Source organism: Dendrobates tinctorius, unplaced genomic scaffold, assembly GCF_039654945.1.
Source record: "Dendrobates tinctorius isolate UK_male_01 unplaced genomic scaffold, ASM3965494v1 ptg000165l, whole genome shotgun sequence".
NCBI classification, from domain to species: Eukaryota; Metazoa; Chordata; class Amphibia; order Anura; family Dendrobatidae; genus Dendrobates; species Dendrobates tinctorius.
This window is the reverse complement of record NW_027361832.1, coordinates 17,463,515-17,487,782: the sequence shown is the minus strand read 5'-3', so window position 1 is coordinate 17,487,782 and position 24,268 is coordinate 17,463,515. Positions and strand designations below refer to the sequence as shown.

The following is a 24,268-nucleotide window of genomic DNA, read 5'->3' as shown; positions in this document are numbered from 1 at the left end:
AAGTAAGACTGCTTAACTACTGCCCAAGCCCTAGCATCTATCTTACTAAGGGCTTTTAAGTGGAATAACAACATTTCTATCTTTTCAAAATGAAAGCGGACTAGTCCAGCAGGACATTGAATCCCCAAGACTAGTCCTTCTTTGAGCGCATGAGCAACATTTGCAGCAGTCTCACCAAGCCAGGGATTATATTAAGGATGTCAATCATTCCCAGGTAGGCAAGGATTAAAGGATCTGAGCCTGAACTAGTTGGAAGTAAACACCCTGCCGGACTAGCCCAATTTCATTAGCATACGCCATGTAGAAATATTAAAATTTCATTTTTTTAAAAAATAGAAACAAAAAAATGCGCAGGAGCCACGACAGGTGGCAAAGAGGACGTCACCGTTAGAAGATAGGAGGCGCCGGACGGGATGGCGACACCCATCGGACCGGACCGAACGCCAAGGTGAGTATAATCTAACTCTTTTTTCTTATCTTTCAGGTTACATCGGGGGCTTATCTACGGCATTACAGAATGCTGTAGATAAGCCCCTGATGTCGGTGCCGGCAGCTGATAGGCGAAAAATGGGGTGACAAGATTCCCTTTAAATTCATCTGGCAATCAGGTGAAAAAATATAGCATCACATGCTTGCTGATCTATCGTATCAATGGATGCCCACGTAGTACACAGACTGGTGTTGTCAGCCGGAGTGAGCGGACATCTCTGCTAGAATCTCTTGGATTTGTCAGATAAAGGACTTCTCCAGTTTCAGGAAAAAGAAAAGAAATAAAAGAGGGACAAATGTTATACAATAAGGAGAGAAACACTATTTGACTCTTCAGACCCCCATCAATTCAATACAAATACTCCAAAGACCATGCCGGTCTTTGTTCGCCATCTCTTAGAGCAGGGGTGAGGAACGTTCTTTCTGCTAAGGGTCATTTGGATATTTACCCCATTCTTCGAGGACCGTACAAATTGTGCACTAACTCTGCCAACAAAGTAAGTCTTGATACTGGCACTGGTGTCAGGATGTAATCTTTCATTGCACGCGCCTCAGCATGCAGTAGTGAACGCTGTGTGCCCGTGCTCACAGAGCAAGAAGAAATTAAAATGGTTGGCGGCCATCAAAACACAGCTGCCAGCCCATGCACTGTGGTCCCTAGGAATCAACCCAGGGGCCAGAGAAAAGGTCATCGGGGACCAAAGAAAAGGTCATCGAGGGCCGTAAATGGCCCTTGTGCCTAAGGTTCCCCGCCCTTATCTTAGGCACATGACCACTGCAACTAATCCTTGACCTCGGCTGTCACATACCGTGTCTACTGGTAACATGGCTCAGTTCTAAATGGTGATTTCTGCAGTAACGTCAGCAAACGCTGACAAACGCTTGTAAAAAGAGACCAGTGAGGACCTCCGGAGCATCTACACTGAATGATCAAGGAAACAGCTTCTTCTAGAGTGTTAAAACTCCTCAATGATGTTTATAAACTCAAAAAGATCATTATGTCGAAAAATTATTAAGAAGGTGGAGGCCCCTATATGCCACCAGAAGAAGACCCAAGGTCAATTATTCCTCCTGCCATCACCAGGCACCCTCATACGCATTCTCTCTCTTGAACAGGGCTTGAATCACTATGTTCCATCTTGCCGCCCTCCAACCTAGAATTCCTCCTCCTCCACACTAATGTGACATGGAGCACGACAAGCTCTTTCAGCAGGTTCTTGGCCCTCAGCTCTACTTTTCCTGTTCTTCCAGACATTACCTATATAGTAAAACCTTAAATGGGTACTTTAAGGATCTTAAAATGCTGTTTTACTCTTGCAATTGTTCCAATCTTGTGCTTGCTGTCTGAAAACCCATGCACATTTCTGTTAACATAGACTCCCAGATTTGCTCGGCTCCTGAATTATACATCATTTTGTCCATGTACAGTTTCTGATCTGCTGAGTGGAAGAAATGTTATTTCCCTCTGTATATTTATAGGCCAGGAGCGTAGCCCCCCGCTGCGTTATTGGAGATAATAAAAGACATGTTACATAACTTCCTTCAGATTATAACTCTGCCTTTTTTTTCCTCCGGAGTACTCACTAGTGAGAGATATGTAGAGGTGACCATATCAGAGTCACCGGCTCCCCTTGTGCGGAGGATTATTGGTAAACTGTTGTGACACTTCTCCACCACAAAGGGTAATGTCACGCTAAGCTCACCTCTTCTCACTTCATTTATACCGCTACCTTTTACCGCCTATTATTCTTCAAGTATTTCTGAAAAACCATCTTCAGGAGCAGGAGAAAAAAAAATGCTGAATGACTTGAGAAAACACTGACACTTTAGAAAAACAATGTGGGAAACTTCTGGAGGAAATGATGGTCAATCAATACGAGTATATCACGTGATCCAAAAAATGTTTTAGGTGATTTACAGTCTTTTTATACCTTTCCTGACCAATGGTTACAAGTGCAAAACGTATAAAAAAAATTATTATCCTCTAGACACTAAATAGTTAATCACAGCCGTGAGTTGACAACAAAGCCTCATTCAGATGTTATGGATCACTATGCAAAAAAAATTTCAACAGTGTTTCTGATCCGATTTTTACTAGTGTTAGGTCAATTTATAAATTTTTTTAGACTAAAAAAATGAAAAACTTCTCCTATTCATTGTAACGCTAAAAAACGGAAACCACATAGATGGCACCAGAAGTGATGTCAGTGATTTTTCACTCGCATGGGTGATTTTGATCCTCGACTCCTATAGAAAATGGACATGTCTCCGCAATTTTTTCACAGACACTTGGGTCCTCAAAAAAAAAAAAAAAATGAGAACAGCTCTATAGATGGGTGAGGCCTTCAGGAGAGGTAACTGTATTGTGAAAGATATCCTTTTGGCATCATTTGTTCCATGACATAAAATGATGCATTTTACACTATTACAAAGTTTCCCCTAACCCAATGTTATTACGTCCAGATAACATTACAGTCATATGTAAGGTTTACCCCTATTAATGTTAACCTTTTTTCTTTATAACAATTTTGGTTTTTGCAACAGCTATTTCAGTTTCATATATCTAATAACTGATGGACTCAGTTATATTTCTGGATTCAAATGAGGTTTATTGTACTAAGACAAAATATGCAATCTGCATTGAAACAAAATTTGACCGGTGGAAATGTATGGGCACCTCAACATAAAAGTGACATTAATATTTCGTAGATCCTCCTTTTGCAAAAATAACTGCCTCTAGTCGCTTCCTGTAGCTATTAATGAGTTCCTGGATCCTGGATGAAGGTATTTGTGACCATTCCTGTTTACAAAACAATTCCAGTTCAGTTAAGTTTGATGGTCGCCGAGCATGGACAGCCCGCTTCAAATCATCCCACAGATGTTCAATGATATTCAGGTCTGGGGACTGAGATGGCCATTCCAGAACATTGTAATTGTTCCTCTGCATGAATGCCTGAGTAGATTTGGAGCGGTGTTTTGGATCATTGTCTTGCTGAAATATCCATCCCCTGCGTAACTTCAACTTCGTCACTGATTCTTGCACATTATTGTCAAGAATCTGCTGATACTGAGTTGAATCCATGCGACCCTCAACTTTAACAAGATTCCCGATGCCGGCATTGGCCACACAGCCCCAAAGCATGATGGAACCTCAACCAAATTTTACTGTGGGTAGCAAGTGTTTTTCTTGGAATGCTGTGTTTTTTAGCCTCCATGCATAACGCCTTTTTGTATGACCAAACAACTCCATCTTTGTTTCATCAGTCCACAGGACCTTCTTCCAAAATGTAACTGGCTTGTCCAAATGTGCTTTTGCATACCTCAGGCGACTCTGTTTGTGGCGTGCTTACAGAAACGGCTTCTTTCGCATCACTCTCCCATACAGCTTCTCCTTGTGCAAAGTGCGCTGTATTGTTGACCGATGCACAGTGACACCATCTGCAGCAAGATGATGCTGCAGGTCTTTGGAGGTGGTCTGTGGATTGTCCTTGACTGTTCTCACCATTCTTCTTCTCTGCCTTTCTGATATTTTTCTTGGCCTGCCACTTCTGGGCTTAACAAGAACTGTACCTGTGTTCTTCCATTTCCTTACTATGTTCCTCACAGTGGAAACTGACAGGTTAAATCTCTGAGACAACTTTTTGTATCCTTCCCCAGAAAAGCTATGTTGAATAATCTTTGTTTTCAGATCATTTGAGAGTTGTTTTGAGGAGCCCATGATGCCACTCTTCATAGGAGAGTCAAATAGGAGAACTACTTGCAAGTGGCCACCTTAAATACCTTTTCTCATGATTTGATACACCTGGCTATGAAGATCAAAGCTCAATGAGGTTACAAAACCAATTTAGTGCTTCAGGAAGTCAGTAAAAAGTAGTTAGGAGTGTTCAAATCAAGAAAATGATAAGGGTGCCCATACTTGTGCACCGGTCAAATTTTGTTTAAATGCAGATTGCACATTTTCTGTTAGTACAATAAACCTCATTTGAATCCAGAAATATAACTGAGTCCATCAGTTATTAGATATATGAAACTGAAATAGCTGTTGCAAAAACCAAAATTGCTATAAAGAAAAAAGGTTAACATTAATAGGGGTGCCCAAACTTTAACATATGACTGTATATGCATAGTACATTGGTATGTGTAGTGTGTGTATATAAATACACACATACTGTGACAAAATAAGATAGCTGCCTGAATTTTCCAGGTCCATAGCAGTAGTCAATATGTGCACTAGGTGACAACAGCCAGTCGCCGCCATTCTGACTGATCTGCAGTTGTTACTGTAGGATCCTCGAGGCAACTTCCTGCCCTCTGTAGATGAACCTACTCCCTCCATTTACCATACTGAAGTTGAGTCTAGTTGCCAAGAAATAATTCAGCTTCTTGTCTTAAGCTAGAGGAGTCTCTAAAAGCAATACGGTGCTAAGAGCACATGATGGGAACATAATGGAGGGCTGTTATTTTCAGAGATGATAATGTAAGTACCTCTGAAAGTTAAAAAAAAAAAAAGTTAGAGAAAAAGCTGGACTAATCCTTATGGACCAAGTGATTTTGGGTTGTTAATCATTTTTTTTTTAAATCTGAAATAATTTGCCTTCATCTACTACTTCAACCACGAAAATCTACTTGTTATTAGTTAGCCTGCTACAGTCTAACTGGGTTAAATAAACTGTGCTGTGATTTACTGTAAGGCCAAAATTACATTTTGGGTGATTTTTTTATTAACCAATTATTGCAAAAATGTATTTCAGTAGAGTACAGTCCACTTTCCACCAGATAGTCTGAGTGCCTCCGTCATTGTACCGTTTACACTACTGACAGGAAAAGTATTGGAATTGATGATAAGGATTAGTATTTCCTTTAAAGGGAATCTGTCAGCAGGCTTGTGCTAAGTAATCTGACAGCAGCATGATGTAGGAACAGAGACCCTGATTCTAGGGATGTATCAACATAACCCAGTGACACAGGAATCAGGGTCTCTGACCCTACATCATGCTGATCAGACAGATTCCTTTTAAATATTTCCTGCAGAATATTTGCATGGCTTCCTCTTACAATCATACATATCTTTATGTGAATTTGTACATATATCTAGATTATATATGTAGTTTGTTCGGTGTCATCCAAAGTCATTGGTGTACAACCTGATGAATCAGTTGGATTATATAGGGCCATCAGAGCGTCATTATTGTTGAGACCTCATGTGTCACCGTATGTCGCAGTGGGTCCTTATTGGAATACACCAAGAATTTATCAGGCCGATGACACTACGTACAGCATTATTCAGTGACATCACTTGTCTGCGTACAACCGTTGTAAGGCTATGCTTACACCTTTTTTATGCAAATTTTCAGCTACGTTTTACAGTACCAGCAAAGTCTGTGACATTTCAGAAATCTCATCCACACATTGGATTTATTTTCCTGACTGATCTGGAAAATGGCTGTATTTTCGAAAACTGCAGTATGTCTCTTCTTTCAGTGGGGAAGTGCAAAAACGCAGCAAAAAAATGCAGGTAACAGTTTTTGCTGCGTTTTTGGTGCAAAAACCTAAGGAAGTTAAATCAAGATTTTTGGGGGGGCCACTCAACTTTATCAACATGCACAAGAGACAACAAAAACGCAACAAAAATCGCAGAGAAACCTGCCTTTTGTAAGCAGCTTCAAATTTGCATTAAAAAATGCAGCAAAAACAGCGCCTTCTTGTTCTGTACCATCACGTATTTGCCTGTAGTTTATATGTTTTCAGTATTTGTGTTGTCAGTAAGATCATGTGGACATCTGATATGTGACATACCGTATATTTATATCTAATACCACGCTAAATCTAAGTTTTTCACATACGGTATATATATTATTTATTTATTTTACTCATTTATGTAGCGCTATTAATTCCACAGCAATATACATACATTATCAAATACATACTATACATATAGTGTAGGAGGAAACCGGAGAACTCAGAGAAAACCCATGCAAATATCAGGAGAAAAATACAAACTCCTGGCAGATGTTGTCCTTGGTATATATATATACAGTACATACAGTGGGTATGGAAAGTATTCAGACCCCTTTAAATTTTTCACTCTTTGTTTCATCGCAGCCATTTGATTAATTCAAAAAAGTTCATTTTTTTCTCATTAATGTACACTCTGCACCACATCTTGACTGAAAAAAAACTGAAATGTAGAAATTTTTCCAAATTTATTAAAACAGAAAAACTGAAATCTCACATGGTCAGTTATTCAGACCCTTTGCTCAGACACTCATGTTTAAGTCACATGCTGTCCATTTCCTTGTAATCTTCCTTAAGATGGTTCTACTCCTTCATTGGAGTCCAGCTGTGTTTAATTAACCTGATAGGACTTGATTTGTAAAGGCGCACACCTGTCTATATAAGACCTCACAGCTCACAGTGCATGTCAGACTAAATGAGAATCATGAGGTCAAAGGAACTGGCCAAGGAGCTCAGAGACAGAATTGTAACAAGGCACAGATCTGGCCAAGGTTACAAAAGAATTTCTGCAGTACTCAAGGATCCTAAGAGCACAGTGGCCTCCATTATTCTTAAATGGAAGAAGTTTGGGACCACCAGAAGTCTTCCTAGACCAGGCCTTCCAGCCAAACTAAGCAATCGTGGGAGAAGAGCCTTGGTGAGAGAGGTAACGAAGAGCCCCAAGATCACTGTAGCTGAGCTCCACAGATACAGTAGGGAGATGGGACAAAGTTCCACAAAGTCAACTATCACTGCAGCCCTCCACCAGTCAGACCTTTATGGCAGAGTGGCTCGACGGAAAGACTCTCCTCAGAGCAAGACATATGAAAGCCCGCATAGAGTTTGCTAAAAAAAAACACATGAAGGACTCCCAGACTACAAGAAATAAGATTCTCTGGTCTGATGAGGTGAAAATAGAACTTTTTGGTGATAATTCTAAGCGGTATGTGTGGAGAAAACCAGGCACTGCTCATCACCTGCCCAATACAATCCCAACAGTGAAACATGGTGGTGGCAGTATCATGCTATGGGGGTGTTTTTCAGCTGCAGGGACAGGATGACTGGTTGCCATTGAAGGAAACATGAATGCAGCCAAGTGCAGAGACATCCTGGATGAAAACCTCTTCCAGTGTGATCTGGCCCTCAGACTTGGCCGTAGGTTCACCTTCCAACAAGACAATGACCCTAAGCACACAGCTAACATAACAAAGGAGTGGCTTCAGAACAACTCTGTGACCTTTTTTGACTGGCCCAGCTAGAGCCCTGACCTAAACCCAATTGAGCATCTCTGCAGATGCTGGCTGTACTAGCTCCAATGGGTGCTTCTACTCAATACGGAGCAAAAGGTCTGAATACTTATGACCATGTGATATTTCAGTTTTTCTTTTTTTTAATAAATTTGCAAAAATTTCTATATTTCTGTTTTTTTCAGTCAAGATGGGGTGCAAAGTGTACATTAATGATAAAAAAGGAACTTTTTTGATTTTGGCTGCACTGTATATATAACAAGAGGGAATCATAAGATGTATTATAGATTAAATAAAGGGGCTCTTAATTTTAGCTAAAAATTCTGACATTTTTGGAGATATTTTAGCAAATATTCTTGCACGTTATAAATGTTATTATACAGTATAGTAAGACCAGCTATATGTGCTGTGTACACTGCAACGTAAAGTCTTTATTGCTCCTATATACTCGTGACTGGCCGGGACGTCCGCTCAGCACACACAATCCTTTACATTATTCCACAGCCTCGCAGTTGTCTCTGTCTGCAGTGGTCGCTGGCTCCGGGCCAGCACGGAGGTGAAACAGTTGCCGTTTCCTGATAGAAAAGCAACAGGATATATAAATCTGTCATTTGATGTATATTCTTATATTTCCGACGGCAGGTTTGGAGAACCCAGTTAAGCGCATTTTTTATGACCTATATCTGAGCTTAAAGGGGTTGTCAGAACGGCTTGGAATGATTAAAGAAGCCGTACGCACCTCACCGATTCCACGCCGTTCCTGTTCAAAGGCTGTCTGGTTCCCCACCAGTGACTGACCACAGCGGTCACATTTAGGTGGGACGTCATCAATGCAGCTGGAAGCTGAGACCGGCATGTGACCGGGAGACATTGCAGAATTGCTTAATGTTTTTAACCCAGGGAAGAACCCAGCCAAGGGGTGGCTCCTTTCGGAAACCACCGTATTAAGTGGCCCTTTAAGTCAATATCCAGCTCTTTACGAGTTTACAGATATGACAGGGGACTTAAAGGGCCACTTAATACAGTGGTAATGGTGGTTTCTGAAAGGAGCCACCCCTTGGCTGGGTCCTTCCCTGGAGGAAGATCTGGCTAGTCCCGTGTTTGAGACTCTTAAATGAGGCTCCACGGACTTTATTTGCATATTCGTATTTCCCAGGGAGCATTGCACCTAGGATTTCACTGATTGAGCGCCTTTGCCGGCTGCCGCAGTGTTTTCTTTGACTGGTCTCCCTGAAGTCAGTGATTGTTTCGTGATGTTGGTCTACTAGGCCACCTAGCCAGAATCCTACTCCACACTGATGAGGGGCAACACCCCGAAACAGCTGTCTGTGGATGGATACCTGGCCTTGGTATTTCCATTGTCATATCTATAAACTCGTAAAGAGCTGGATATTGACTTAAAGGGCCACTTAATATGGTGGTAATGGTTGTTTCCGAAAGGAGCCACTCCTTGGCTGGGTCCTTCCCTGGAGGAAGATCTGGCTAGTCCCGTGTTTGAGACTCTTAAATGAGGCTCCACGGACTTTATTTGCATATTCATTTTTTTCCTTAGACAGAAGCAGTCTGGGGGAAAAAAAGCGCTGCATGAGTTTGATCCGCCATTCAGATTGAACTCAGCCATTCAAGTCTATGAGTCAGTGGAAAACATCAGACCGCACTCGGATGACATTTGAGTGCAGTCCAATTTCTGTGCACTGACAGAAAGCAGAAGATAGAGAAAGGTCTTTCTCCATCTTCTCCTCATCCGAGAGAATCAGATCACTCTGCTGACCCTCTGAGAACACTCGGATCCATAATTCACTCAATTCAATTGGATAAGAAACTACAGTATATGCTCATGTGACACTGGCCAATCTATATAGTCAGGCCCATCACTCAGGACCTCTGAGCAAGTACAGAGCAGCACAGATTTCCTCTTGCCCGGAGAATGGCGACCATGTAATAATGGAGCTTGGCAGTTGAGGAACAGATGATTTGGGTTGTTGGGATTGTCTCACATTGATCCTCATTTATAACAATGACAAGGAATGTAATATGCTTCTTACCAAAACTACTCATCTAGGTGGGACGTTCCTCAGAGTCGTCACACTGCCCAGGATATAGTCTGGTGTGACTGACATGCCAATGAAGGCCTTTAATGTATGCATTTGCACATGTAAGGTGCCATGGAATAAATGGTGCTATATAATCTACATATATAAAACTGAATGTATGTATGTGTGTATCACCAACCAATCACGAAGCATCTTTCATTTCACCAGAGCTGTTCAAAAGAAGCTGAGCTGTAATTGGTTGCTATGAGCAACAGTTTTCCTTGCAACCAATCACTAAGCATCTCTCATTTCACCAGAGCTGGTTAAAAGAAGGTGAGCTGTGATTGGTTGCTATGAGCAAGTTTTCCCACTTGACAACACCTCAGCAGACACTGACATGGTGGGAGAAATTTAGCATCCCAGGGAACATAAGCTCCCAGCCATTGTCTGCCCCCCAGGCAGGAGCAGAGAGCACATGACAGAAATGAATCACCCCTTCCTGCCCATATACACATCACACATCCTCCATGCTATAGGCACATCTTCCCTCTTAAAGGGATCATTGGTATGGAAGCCAGAGCAAATCCATTCAGCGCTTTGGTTTTGACCCCAGGCCTCTCTTAAAGGGATCCCCAGTATGGAAGTTAGGACCGTTCCACTCAGCTCTGTGGTTCTGACCCCAGGGACTCTTAAAGGGATCATTGGTATGGAAGTTAGGGCAAATCCACTCTGCGCTTTGGTACTGTCCCCAGGCTCTCTTAAAGGGAACTCCTGTACGGAAGTTAGGGCAAATCCCTCGGCGCTTTGATTCTGACCCCAGGGTTCTATTAAAGGGATCATTGATATGGAAGTCAGGGCAAATCCACTCAGCGCTCTGGTTCTGACCCAAGGCCCCTTTTAAAGGGATCATTGGTATGGAAGTGAGGGCAAATCCACTCTGCGCTTTGGTACAGACCCCAGGCCTCTCTTAAAGGGATCTCCGGTATGGAAGTTAGGGTAAATCCCTCAGTGCTTTGATTCTCCCCCCAGGCTTCTATTAAAGGGTCTTTGGTATGGAAGTCAGGACAAATCCACTCAGCGCTCTGGTTCTGACGCCAGGCCTCTCTTAAAGGGATTCCCAGTATGGAAGTTAGGACCGTTCCACTCAGCGCTCTGGTTCCAACCCCAGGCTGATGTGGGATATTAGGGGTAGTAGTCCGGTGCCTCTGGCTGACGGGACGATGTGGGATATTAGGGGTAGTAGTCCAGTAGCTCTGGCTGACGGGATGATGTGGGATATTATAGTGAATGTGGCTATGCGGAGTGGGCGGGGCTCTACACTCAGCTTTGTATATATATATATATATATATATATATATATATACACACACACACACACACACACACACATATATATATATACATATATATACACATATATACATACATATATATATATATTGTGATAAAACACTCCGGGATCGGCTTTGCTGGGGTCAAAGGTCACATGCGTTCAGCATGAAAATCAGGCGCAGAGCTGGGATTCGGGTGTAACTGACACTGGGTCAGGTTTATTAATGGTGAAAGCAATGCAAAAGGAAATAAAACATATAACAAATCCTTGCCTGTCCGGCACTAACTAAACAATGGACAACCTAACTACCAACTGGCGGGCTTCTCCCGTCCAGCCAAACCACAGTTGCAGTGGGAACTGCTTTCACTCACGTGTCTCTCACACAGACAGGCTCTCTGTGTTCCCAGGCTGAGACACTCACACAACCACCTGGCATCCTTTTATATCCACCTCCCATTATTCATTAGCAAGCAGGTGTGATACTGACCAGACTAGGCCACATAGGAAAGATATCTGGGTGAGATATACCTGCCCTCATCCACTATTCCCACATGATTCTCACATAATACATATATATATATATATATATATACATACATATATATACATACATATATACAGTCATGGCCAAAAGTATTGACACCCCTGCCACTCTGTCAGATAATACTCAGTTTCTTCCTGAAAATGATTGCAAACACAAATTCTTTGGTATTATTATCATCATTTAATTTGTCTTAAATGAAAAAACACAAAAAGAATTGTCCTAAAGTCAAATTGGATATAATTCCACACCAAACATAAAAAAGAGGGTGGACAAAAGTATTGGCACTGTTCGAAAAATCCTGTGATGCTTCTCTAATTTGTGTAATTAACAGCACCTGTAACTTACCTGTGGCACCTAACAGGTGTTGGCAATAACTAAATCACACTTGCAGCCAGTTGACATGGATTAAAGTTGACTCAACCTCTGTCCTGTGTCCTTGTGTGTACCACATTGAGCATGGAGAAAAGAAAGAAGACCAAAGAACTGTCTGAGGACTTGAGAAACCAAATTGTGAGGAAGCATGAGCAATCTCAAGGCTACAAGTCCATCTCCAAAGACCTGAATGTTCCTGTGTCTACTGTGCACAGTGTCATCAAGAAGTTTAAAGCCCATGGCACTGTGGCTAACCTCCCTAGATGTGGACGGAAAAGAAAAATTGACAAGAGATTTCAACGCAAGATTGTGCGGATGTTGGATAAAGAACCTCGACTAACATCCAAACAAGTTCAAGCTGTCCTGCAGTCCGAGGGTACAACAGTGTCAACCCGTACTATCCGTCGGCATCTGAATGAAAAAGGACTGTATGGTAGGAGACCCAGGAAGACCCCACTTCTTACCCCGAGACATAAAAAAGCCAGGCTGGAGTTTGCCAAAACTTACCTGAAAAAGCCTAAAACATTTTGGAAGAATGTTCTTTGGTCAGATGAGACAAAAGTAGAGCTTTTAGGGCAAAAGCATCAACATAGAGTTTACAGGAGAAAAAAGAGGCATTCAAAGAAAAGTACACGGTCCCTACAGTCAAACATGGCGGAGGTTCCCTGATGTTTTGGGGTTGCTTTGCTGCCTCTGGCACTGGACTGCTTGACCGTGTGCATGGCATTATGAAGTCAGAAGACTACCAACAAATTTTGCAGCATAATTTAGGGCCCAGTGTGAGAAAGCTGGGTCTACCTCAGAGGTCATGGATCTTCCAGCAGGACAATAACCCAAAACACACTTCAAAAAGCACTAGAAAATGGTTTGAGAGAAAGCACTGGAGACTTCTAAGGTGGCCAGCAATGAGTCCAGACCTGAATCCCATAGAACACCTGTGGAGAGATCTAAAAATGGCAGTTTGGAGAAGGCACCCTTCAAATATCAGGGACCTGGAGTAGTTTGCCAAAGAAGAATGATCTAATATTCCAGCAGAGTATTGTAAGAAACTCATTGATGGTTACCGGAAGTGGTTGGTCGCAGTTATTTTGGCTAAAGGTTGTGCAACCAAGTATTAGGCTGAGGGTGCCAATACTTTTGTCCGGCACATTTTTGGAGTTTTGTGTGAAATGATCAATGTTTTGCTTTTTGCTTCATTCTCTTTTGTGTTTTTTCATTTAAGACAAATTAAATGAAGATAATAATACCAAAGAATTTGTGTTTGCAATCATTTTCAGGAAGAAACTGAGTATTATCTGACAGAATTGCAGGGGTGTCAATACTTTTGGCCATGACTGTATATATATATTCATTATAATTTCTTATAACTAACCATAGTTAGTTACTATGCCCGGGCAGAAAGTAACAATAATAATTGTGATCTGTGCACACATGAGCAGTAATCTTCATAACTCCTTTTTACTCATCCTTTAACACCAGTCAGACCGAGAGTCTACAGCTACAAGACAGATCCATGATGTAAGAAGACTATCTATCTATTCTTACAAAATAACATACTAGTTTTCTCCCATAGGCTATACGGCAGAACACTGTCTGGAAATTGATCTCGCTCTTGCCTTTCACACCGCTTATTTCTCCTCTTAAATCACATTCTCCACACTTCTGCTTGCCTTGAGATTTTTTACGAGTCAAACTGGTCCAAATTTTCTAGATACAATCTTCATATATGTCTAAAACAGTGACCTTTAAAAAGGAGAACTTTATTTCTAAGGGCCACACACATCAGGTGGGGAAAGCATAATCCTCCACCTGTGAAGAGAAGTCTCCGAGATGGGTATAATCAATGGCATACGTACCGGAGAGATGTGGGGGCAGCTACGAGACCCTGATAGAGGTGTGGGGCAGCTACGAGACCCTGATAGAGGTGTGGGGCAGCTAAGAGACCCTGATAGAGGTGTGGGGCAGCTAAGAGATCCTGATAGAGGTGTGGGGCAGCTACGAGACCCTGACAGAGGTGTGGGGCAGCTACGAGACCCTGATAGAGGTGTGGGGCAGCTACGAGACCCTGATAGAGGTGTGGGGCAGCTACGAGACCCTGATAGAGGTGTGGGGCAGCTACGAGACCCTGATAGAGGTGTGGGGCAGCTACGAGACCCTGATAGAGGTGTGGGGCAGCTACGAGACCCTGATAGAGGTGTGAGGCAGCTACGAGACCCTGATAGAGGTGTGAGGCAGCTACGAGACCCTGATAGAGGTGTGGGGCAGCTACGAGACCCTGACAGAGGTGTGGGGCAGCTACGAGACCCTGATAGAGGTGTGGGGCAGCTAAGAGATCCTGATAGAGGTGTGGGGCAGCTACGAGACCCTGACAGAGGTGTGGGGCAGCTACGAGACCCTGATAGAGGTGTGGGGCAGCTACGAGACCCTGATAGAGGTGTGAGGCAGCTACGAGACCCTGATAGAGGTGTGAGGCAGCTACGAGACCCTGATAGAGGTGTGGGGCAGCTACGAGACCCTGACAGAGGTGTGGGGCAGCTACGAGACCCTGATAGAGGTGTGGGGCAGCTACGAGACCCTGATAGAGGTGTGGGGCAGCTACGAGACCCTGATAGAGGTGTGGGGCAGCTACGAGACCCTGATAGAGATGTGGGGCAGCTACGAGACCCTGACAGAGGTGTGGGGCAGCTACGAGACCCTGATAGAGGTGTGAGGCAGCTACGAGACCCTGATAGAGGTGTGGGGCAGCTACGAGACCCTGATAGAGGTGTGGGGCAGCTACGAGACCCTGACAGAGGTGTGGGGCAGCTACGAGACCCTGATAGAGGTGTGAGGCAGCTACGAGACCCTGATAGAGGTGTGAGGCAGCTACGAGACCCTGATAGAGAGGGACACAGCCCTGGTAGAACGTGTTCCCTATGATACTGGAACCTGAGCAAAACTCCTTGATGAAAGAATTCTAAATCCAAAGGGTGGAGGGCTGGCTCAGCCGTCATGAAATGAACACGGTGGGGGTTGGGAGGATAAGACCCCTTTTTGTTTCAGATTACAAAATCAAGAAGCTCGACAGGAGGTTCCTAAATTCTTCTTCCCTATGAGGCCTTTGCCTTTTATTTATGACCAATGGTACCAAAGACCAATATGTGCTATTCATCCTTCCTACCCATCAGGGCACTGGCAATGTAAAATTTAGCATTTTCTACAGTTGAGGGCTTTAAAAAAAATGTCATCTTATGCTTTGATTGCAAAAAAGTGGCCAAGTGATCTCGCTTTGAGGAATGCCTACATATAATGGTGTCTTTGCTATTTAATCTGAGAGCACCATAATATAGGGGCAGAGACCTGATTCCAGGGATGTTTAACTTGCTCACCAGCTTGCTGTAGTTTCAATACAATCAGAGTTTTATCATCAGGAGTTTATCATTAGAGGATTCAATGTCACGTGCCAGGCAGTCCAGCTAATCTGTGTAACCCCGCCCCCAACACTGATTAGCAGCTTGAGAATTGGATCTATTAGTTTAATTAGATAACATATAAAGCAACAATCCACCAAATCTGTTCTACAAAATCTAGCAAATATTTTGGCCTATGTCCCACTCCATCATCATCAATGCCATCTACATTGTTATCCACCTGTCCTGGATACGGGGCTTTGCTCCTCTCTCCCTGGACGGCTGAACTCTGTTGTACTCCATGTTGGGCTTTGCAGATGGCTCGGAGTGATCCCATCCCATGTGATCATCTGCCTGGGCCTACATAAGGCCTACCAAGCCACACACCTGTGTCTTAGTATTAAGACTTCTAAGTGCTCCGGAGTCTTATGTGCCTGCAGCATCAAGGACCTCTACTATCTGTTCCCAATCACCTGTCCATCTGCAGCCTCCTGAACCTCTGCTACATGTCTGGGGTCTCCAGGACCTCCACTACTTGTCTGCAGTCTCCAGAACCTCTGATACATGTCTGGGGTCTCCAGGACCTCCACTACTTGTCTGCAGTTTCAGGACCTATACTACTTGTCTGCAGTCTCCATGACCTCAACAACCTGTCTGCAGTCTCCATGACCTCAACAACCTGTCTGCAGTCTCCATGACCTCAACTACCTGTCTGCAGTCTCCATGATCTCAACTACTTGTCTACAGTCTCCATGACCTCAACTACTTGTCTGCAGTCTCCAGGACCTCCACTACTTGTCTGCAGTCTCCAGGACCGCCACTACTTGTCTGCAGTCTCCAGGACCTCCACTACTTGTCTGCAGTCTCCAGGACCTCCACTACTTGTCTGCAGTCTCCAGGACCTTCACTACTTGTCTGCAGTCTCCAGGACCTCCACTACTTGTCTGCAGTCTTCAGGACTCCAGCTACTTGTTTAGGCCGCTACTACTTATCTACGGTCTCCAAGACCCCTGCTACTTGTCTGCGGTCTCCAGTACCTCTGCTACTTGTCTGCGGTCGCCTGTCTGTTTACAGTCTTCAAAGTTTCCTGTGTGCTTCAACTCCAAGCTGCACCGATGCCCGATGTCCCATGCGCCCACCCGGACCTTAGGATTTGAGGATCCACTTCACCAGGTGAGCCTAACATATACAGTCATATGTAAAAGTTTGGGCACCCCTATTAATGTTAACCTTTTTTCTTTATAACAATTTTGGTTTTTGCAACAGGTATTTCAGTTTCATATATCTAATAACTGATGGACTCAGTTATATTTCTGGATTCAAATGAGGTTTATTGTACTAACAGAAAATGTGCAATCTGCATTTAAACAAAATTTCACCGGTGCAAAAGTATGGGCACCCTTATCATTTTCTTGATTTGAACACTCCTAACTACTTTTTACTGACTTCCTGAAGCACTAAATTGGTTTTGTAACCTCATTGAGCTTTGATCTTCATAGCCAGGTGTATCAAATCATGAGAAAAGGTATTTAAAGTGGCCACTTGCAAGTAGTTCTCCTATTTGATTCTCCTATGAAGAGTGGCATCATGGGCTCCTCAAAACAACTCTCAAATGATCTGAAAACAAAGATTATTCAACATAGCTTTTCAGGGGAAGGATACAAAAAGTTGTCTCAGAGGTTTAACCTATCAGTTTCCACTGTGAGGAACATAGTAAGGAAATGGAAGAACACAGGTACCGTTCTTGTTAAGCCCAGAAGTGGCAGGCCAAGAAAAATATCAGAAAGGCAGAGAAGAAGAATGGTGAGAACAGTCAAGGACAATCCACAGACCACCTCCAAAGACCTGCAGCATCATCTTGCTGCAGATGGTGTCACTGTGCATCGGTCAACAATACAGCGCACTTTGCACAAGGAGAAGCTGTATCGGAGAGTGATGCGAAAGAAGCCATTTCTGCAAGCACGCCACAAACAGAGTCGCCTGAGGTATGCAAAAGCACATTTGGACAAGCCAGTTACATTTTGGAAGAAGGTCCTGTGGACTGATGAAACAAAGATTGAGTTGTTTGGTCATACAAAAAGGCGTTATGCATGCGCTGTATTGTTGACCGATGCACAGTGACACCATCTGCAGCAAGATGATGCTGCAGGTCTTTGGAGGTGGTCTGTGGATTGTCCTTGACTGTTCTCACCATTCTTCTTCTCTGCCTTTCTGATATTTTTCTTGGCCTGCCACTTCTGGGCTTAACAAGAACTGTACCTGTGTTCTTCCATTTCCTTGCTATGTTCCTCACAGTGGAAACTGACAGGTTAAATCTCTGAGACAACTTTTTGTATCCTTCCCCTGAAAAGCTATGTTGAATAATCTTTGTTTTCAGATCATTTGAGAGTTGTTTTGAGGAGCCCATGATGCCACTCTTCATAGTAGAATCAAATAGGAGAACTACTTGCAAGTGGCCACTTTAAATACCTTTTCTCATGATTTGATACACCTGACTATGAAGTTCAAAGCTCAATGAGGTTACAAAACCAATTTAGTGCTTCAAGAAGTCAGTAAAAAGTAGTTAGGAGTGTTCAAATCAAGAAAATGATAAGGGTGCCCATATTTTTGCACCGGTCAAATTTTGTTTAAATGCAGATTGCACATTTTCTGTTAGTACAATAAACCTCATTTGAATCCAGAAATATAACTGAGTCCATCAGTTATTAGATATATAAAACTGAAATAGCTGTTGCAAAAACCAAAATTGTTATAAAGAAAAAAGGTCAACATTAATAGGGGTGCCCAAACTTTTACATATGACTGTATATTAAGTTTAACTCTTGAATGCAACATCCATAAATGTACACTAGCGCCATATTTCTGCTTGTCTGTAAATTTCATTTTTCAAGAAACGGTACAATGTTGCTTTAACTAATGTCCCAATTTTATATCTTCGTTCTGATAAGATCAAATGAGTATATGACTAACAAATGTGACATATAAGAATATTACGCCTATAGATCAGTATCAATATTCTCCTGAGCAGATCATGTTAACAGGTTAGTGATGCCTGCTAAATAATAAATATCATTCAGGTTTCTATATTCACGCAGAGGTGACATCTGAAATACAACCTGAAGTCAGCATGAGAAGAGTAGTTCTAGCAGAGGGGACCATTAAACTACTTATGACGGCTTAAAAGAGTCAGAAATGGAGAGCAAGCATTTTCTATTCAAGCCACTGATTGCAGAATAGCCATAGACTGATTTCGTAATTTAACTCCACAATGTACATTATCGTCGCCATTCTATAACTGCATCTTAAATAGACTGTAATGATAGAGATTGGAAATGAGCCAAGGACTAAATGGAGATGCTGTGACACTGCAGGAATGCACTCTCATAATACTGTATACTGTATTCTATCCATCTTCCCATCTATATTGTAACAATTTATTGGAAAATTACGGTAGCTAATGAAAATGCCGTCTTCAGGGTGACATGGTTGAGACAAGAAGAGCTTTAACTTCAACATAGTGGACTGGCTTCAATACTGCTTTAAAGAGGATCTGTAAAGTAAAGACTTTGCTAAAATAGTACTGTAATGCACATTTGAAAGAAATCCATGTTCTCTTTCTTTAGTTATCACCCGCTGAAGTTAAATAATAATGCGGCACAAGTGGAGTTGTGTTGGATGCTGACTTGGTCTTCTCCTGCCTGTCTAGGTATCTGACGGTCCTTCGCCAGCCTGCGGTCTTTGACTGACAGGTCACTGCTTTTTCAGTGACCTGCTTTCTTTGACCAAAACCACTCCCAGGTGGAGTCATTGCCAAAGGCAGCACATTCGCAGATCGATTTCTCAGCTCAGCCACATCATGTGGAAGTTAGTACGCATATGCGCCCTCCAGGACTTTGGAGTCGGAGTCCATTTTGGTGGAGTCGGAGTCATGGAGATTGAAGAGTCGGAGTCAGACTCGCAGATTTGGCTTACAGATTCCACAGCCTTGGCCTGGCCTTCCCTGGCAAAGATGGTACTCGCGTGAGATTTAGACCACCGGAGGATGGTCACTGAAAAAGCAGTGCACTATCAGTCAGAGACCAGGGGAGGATGGAAGGTAGCGGGGTTGGTCCTACTGACAGGTTCCCTTTAAAAGCTTACTGAAAAAAAAAAATATTTTAACACTGAGTGCAATTGAAGCTGTATAATAATCTGTCTTCAATAGGCTCCCTCTAGTGGTGGCTGCAATCTGATGGAATTGTAAGGTAACAAAAGAAGAGAAAATCTGGAAAATAAATTAATATAAAAGCAGCTAAGTAGCACAAAAAATTACACTGTTATTGAGAAATGCAGAAAAATGTGAATATTCTGCTTAAAGGGGTTGAACAATCCCTACTTATTAAAAGGGTCCCTTGATGACAAACTGATCAGACATTGTTCTCCTGCAGTTCCCCAGCAATTTGCTGTTCTCTGGGGAGAACTTTGGAGGTAATTTTTCCTTGCAGCACCATCATAGGGTAAATTAATTCCTAGTATATAGCAATCACTTGAGCTGCATCCTAGGCGAGCAGACACGGCACGGCAGGTGCCATCAGCAGATTGTGAGCGCTCTGATGGCAGCCTGTAGGGCAACGTCACCCTGCACCATGTGTATTAACGATTGCTAATAATAATGGAAAAATAATATACAGTTTCAAACACTTTTCATCCATGGAAATATCAAGTCACTAACTACAGCAATATGGAGGGAGCCTCACTAGTCAGAGTCTCCCCGAGGCAAAAGCATCACAGTTTCAGGCACTGGGAAAGTGCTATAAAGCTCCCATCCCCCATGATGGAGGTGTAAAATGGGCACATACTGACAGTAAAAAGCACAAAGAAGATCACACCAAGGCAAGAGAAAATCAAAGTTCACATTCTCCAAGAATAGAAACCTCTAGAATACAAGGAAGACGACATTTCAACAAATATTTTCAATCTGTTATTTTCATTTTTTTTCCCCACCGTGATGCAGCTGGCGGCCCACTAAACAGATGTGACACTATTATACCTGGCAAATGTTCTAGATATATTTACACCATTGATATCCATATATAATAAGGATCCCCCCTCCTGAGCGAATCCTAAATGACAGCTTCCCTCTGGAGCCATTGACGCTGCATGCAAAGAAGAGGTGAGAGGCTCAAGAGTCTTTCCAACAGGGATGAGAAGCAAGTTCAAGCAACGATGGAACTTTTATATGGAGACGTCCATACAATGTATGGAAACCACCGTCCTCTGGATGTGACACAGTACGTCACTGATCTCCGGCAGGCACATTTACACCAGGTTCTCATCACAACATTATGGACGCATCAACCAATTATCCTTCCTAATTCACTGATAATGTCATTGTGTGGGGCCGGTGACATAAATGGGCACGCTAACAAACCTAACGAAAATCAGACTATACCTTACCCCAGTCCTTAAAGTCTAGAGCCACAAGTAAAACATCAGATATACAAGGAAATATGTAGACTACCATAGAAAGGAAAAGGAAGGGAGAAAGGGAAAAAGAAAGAGAAAGAGAGAGAGAGAGAGAGAGAGAGAAAGAGAAAGAAAGAGAGAGGGAGAAAGAGAAAGGAAGTGAGAAAGAGAAAGGAAGAGAGAAAGAGAGAGAAAGAGAAAGGAAGAGAGAAAGAAAAAGAGAAAGAAAGGAAGAGAGAAACAGAAAGAAAAAGAGAGAGAAAGAGAGAAAGGAAGAGAGAAAGAGAAAGAGAAAGGAAGAGAGAAAGAGAAAGGAAGAGAGAGAGAGAGAAAGAGAAAGGAAGAGAGAAAGAGAAAGGAAGAGAGAGAGAGAGAAAGGAAGAGAGAAAGAGAGAAAGGAAGAGAGAAAGAGAGAAAGGAAGAGAGAAAGAGAAAAAGAGAGAAAGAGAGAGAGAAAGAGAGAGAGAAAGAAAGAAAGAAAGAGAGAGAAAGGAAGAGAGAAAGGAAGAGAGAAAGAAAGAAAGAAAGAAAGAAAGAAAGAAAGATAGAAAGAGAAGGAAAGAAAGAGAAAAAAAGGAAAGAACAATGGAAGGAAAGAAAGAAAAAGAGGGAAGGAAGGAAAAGAAATGAGGAATGAATAAAAGGAAAGAAGAAAGTAAGAAACAGGAAAGAAGGAAGAAAAGGAAGGAAGGAAGAAAAAGAGAGATACATGTATTTGATAGAAAGAAAGAAAGAAAGAAAGAAAGAAAAAGAAAAAGAAAGAAAGGAAGAAAATAAGGAAAAAGTGAGGAAGGAGGAACAAATAGAGAAGGAAATAAGAAAGGAAGGAAGAAAAAGAAAGATACATGCATTGAATACAAATATAATAGATAGATAGATATAATATCAAGCACACAATATAAAATATCAAAATAGGTAGGAAACACTTAAATGTACTTGAAGTGTGCCACATTGTAGTGAACCTTTCTCAAGCCTTATATGTGATAGAAATATTCAGTATACAGACAGGTAATTGATGGGGAAGTGAGATGGTTGCATACATTGATAGTTATTACAGAATGGGTAACACATAGATGCTTTATAGATACATTACATTGATAATAAAGGAAATAAGCCATATTGATAGTAAATGTTACATTAGTAAAATGCCACTTATTAACCCTTCCTACCAGTGCCCCTTCTGCCACTCCACAATCTCCTGCATCTCACAAACCCCAAAGCCACAACTGTTTGCAGGGCACAAAGAGCCATGTGGTGGGGTTTCCTATGGCTGTGGGGGGCTGCCCTGGAAGCCCCAGAATTACACACTGTAACTCGTATTTATCCATCTCATAGAAACAAAACAACTAGAAACCCAAACACCAGCGGTCAAAAGAGCCGTCAGCACTATGGGGTCACCATAAGACACAGCCCAGGGTCAGGAGAGCCTGCAGCACTATGGGGTCCACACAGCACCCAGCCCCCAGGGTCAGGAGAGCCTGCAGCATTATGGGGTCCACACAGCACCCAGCCCAGGGTCAGGAGAGCCGCCAGCACTATGGGGTCCACACAGCACCCAGCCCGGGACAGCCGACAGCAGCACTATGGGGTCCACACAGCACCAGGCCCGGGGTTAGGAGAACCAGCAGCAGCACTATGGGGTCCACACAGCACCCAGCCCCCAGGGTCAGGAGAGCCTGCAGCATTATGGGGTCCACACAGCACCCAGCCCAGGGTCAGGAGAGCCGACAGCAGCTCTATGGGGTCCACACAGCACCCATTCCAGGGTCAGGACAGCTGACAGCAGCTCTATGGGGTCCACACAGCACCCGGCCCAGGGGTCAGGAGAGTCGGTAGCACTATGGGGTCCACACAGCACCCAGCCCAGGGTCAGGAGAGCCGACAGCAGCTCTATGGAGTCCACACAGCACCCATTCCAGGGTCAGGACAGCTGACAGCAGCTCTATGGGGTCCACACAGCACCCGGCCCAGGGGTCAGGAGAGTCGGTAGCACTATGGGGTCCACACAGCACCCAGCCCAGGGTCAGGAGAGCCGTCAGCACTATGGGGTCCACACAGCACCCGACCCGGGGTCAGGAGAGCTGACAGTGGCACTATGGGGTCCACACAGCACCCAGCCCAGGGTCAGGAGAGCCGTCAGCACTATGGGGTCCACACAGCACCCGACCCGGGGTCAGGAGAGCTGACAGTGGCACTATGGGGTCCACACAGCACCCGGCCCAGGGTCAGGAGAGCCGCCAGCACTATGGGGTCCACACAGCACCCGGCCCAGGGTCAGGAGAGCCGTCAGCACTATGGGGTCCACACAGCACCCGACCCGGGGTCAGGAGAGCTGACAGTGGCACTATGGGGTCCACACAGCACCCGGCCCGGGGTCAGGAGAGCCGTCAGCTCTATGGGGTCCACACAGCACCCGACCCGGGGTCAGGACAGCCGACAGCAGCTCTATGGGGTCCACAGTGCATCCGACCTGGGGTCAGGAGAACAGACAGCACTATGGGGTCCACAGAACTCCCTGACAGGGATCAAGTTCCCTTGTGTATGCTGCCTAAACTAACCCTCCTGTAAGAACAAAGCCCGGAGCCCCGGGGGGCAGTGACCCTCGTGCTGTGGTCCCTCCACGTCTCGGGTGGACAGTTCAGTCAGCAGTGATGTGGCGGGGCACTGGCAGGAGCATGCCCTGCACGTACAGATGTCATGGGCATGCTGAGGGCATAGGGCACCCTCTGGCATATCGTGGGTTAAATCTAGGATGCATGCTGAGACTTGTAGTGCTGGTCCGAGGAGAAGTAGCGGCTGCACACCGACTGCTCTTACCTCTACATTGAAATCCTGCTGCTCTGCAGACACGGCGCATACAATCCACAGCAAGGCTTGCCAGAAAAGCACCAATGACTGCAACACACCGAGCGCCCTCCGAGAGCCGGCGGCGGGGCAGACCATGGTGAGCGGCGGCGGCGCCTCAGGAGTCCTCCACTGCCTGCACTGCGCCCCCCGCACAATCAGCACCCGGGCAGAAGAGCTGCAGACAATCCGCAGGGGCGCAGGGGCATCGGACCTTATTCATACCCAGCGGCCAGAGGAAGCAGTTCCTTGTGCCGGAGAGGCCTGTGCCCAGCCTGCTGCTGCTGCCTCTCCTCTGTGCTGCTCGGTCTCCTCTACGGGAATGTCCATCCTTCATCAGCAGAACTCCTCCTCTGGAGCTGCCGCGTCCTCCTTAAAGGAGACAGGCTGCAAACATGAAGAAAGGAAGGAAATGGTCCCAGCCCCCTCCTCATCCATCTCCTCTGCCCCTGGGTGTTGGCCTCTCCTCTCCCAAACTCTCTGGAGTGTCCCTGCCGCCCCAGAGATGGGGCAATGTCTGCTGGGCAGGATGCTCCGACCAGGGCCACACAAGCCAGGAGCAATGCTGCCCCTCACAT

At 44.1% G+C, this 24,268-nt stretch overlaps 1 protein-coding gene across 2 annotated transcripts in view; it reads right to left on the bottom strand.

Moving 5' to 3' along the window:
• The window catches only part of MMP16 (matrix metallopeptidase 16), a 299,876-nt gene extending 275,815 nt beyond the window's left edge, over positions 1–24,061 (bottom strand). For both annotated transcript variants that reach the window (XM_073550535.1, XM_073550536.1), the window contains exon 1: positions 23,664–24,061. In XM_073550535.1, the coding sequence (XP_073406636.1) occupies positions 23,664–23,789 (126 nt within the window). In that variant the 5' untranslated portion in view covers positions 23,790–24,061. The remainder of the gene's footprint in view (positions 1–23,663) is intronic.
• Between the last annotated feature and the right edge of the window lie 207 nt (positions 24,062–24,268).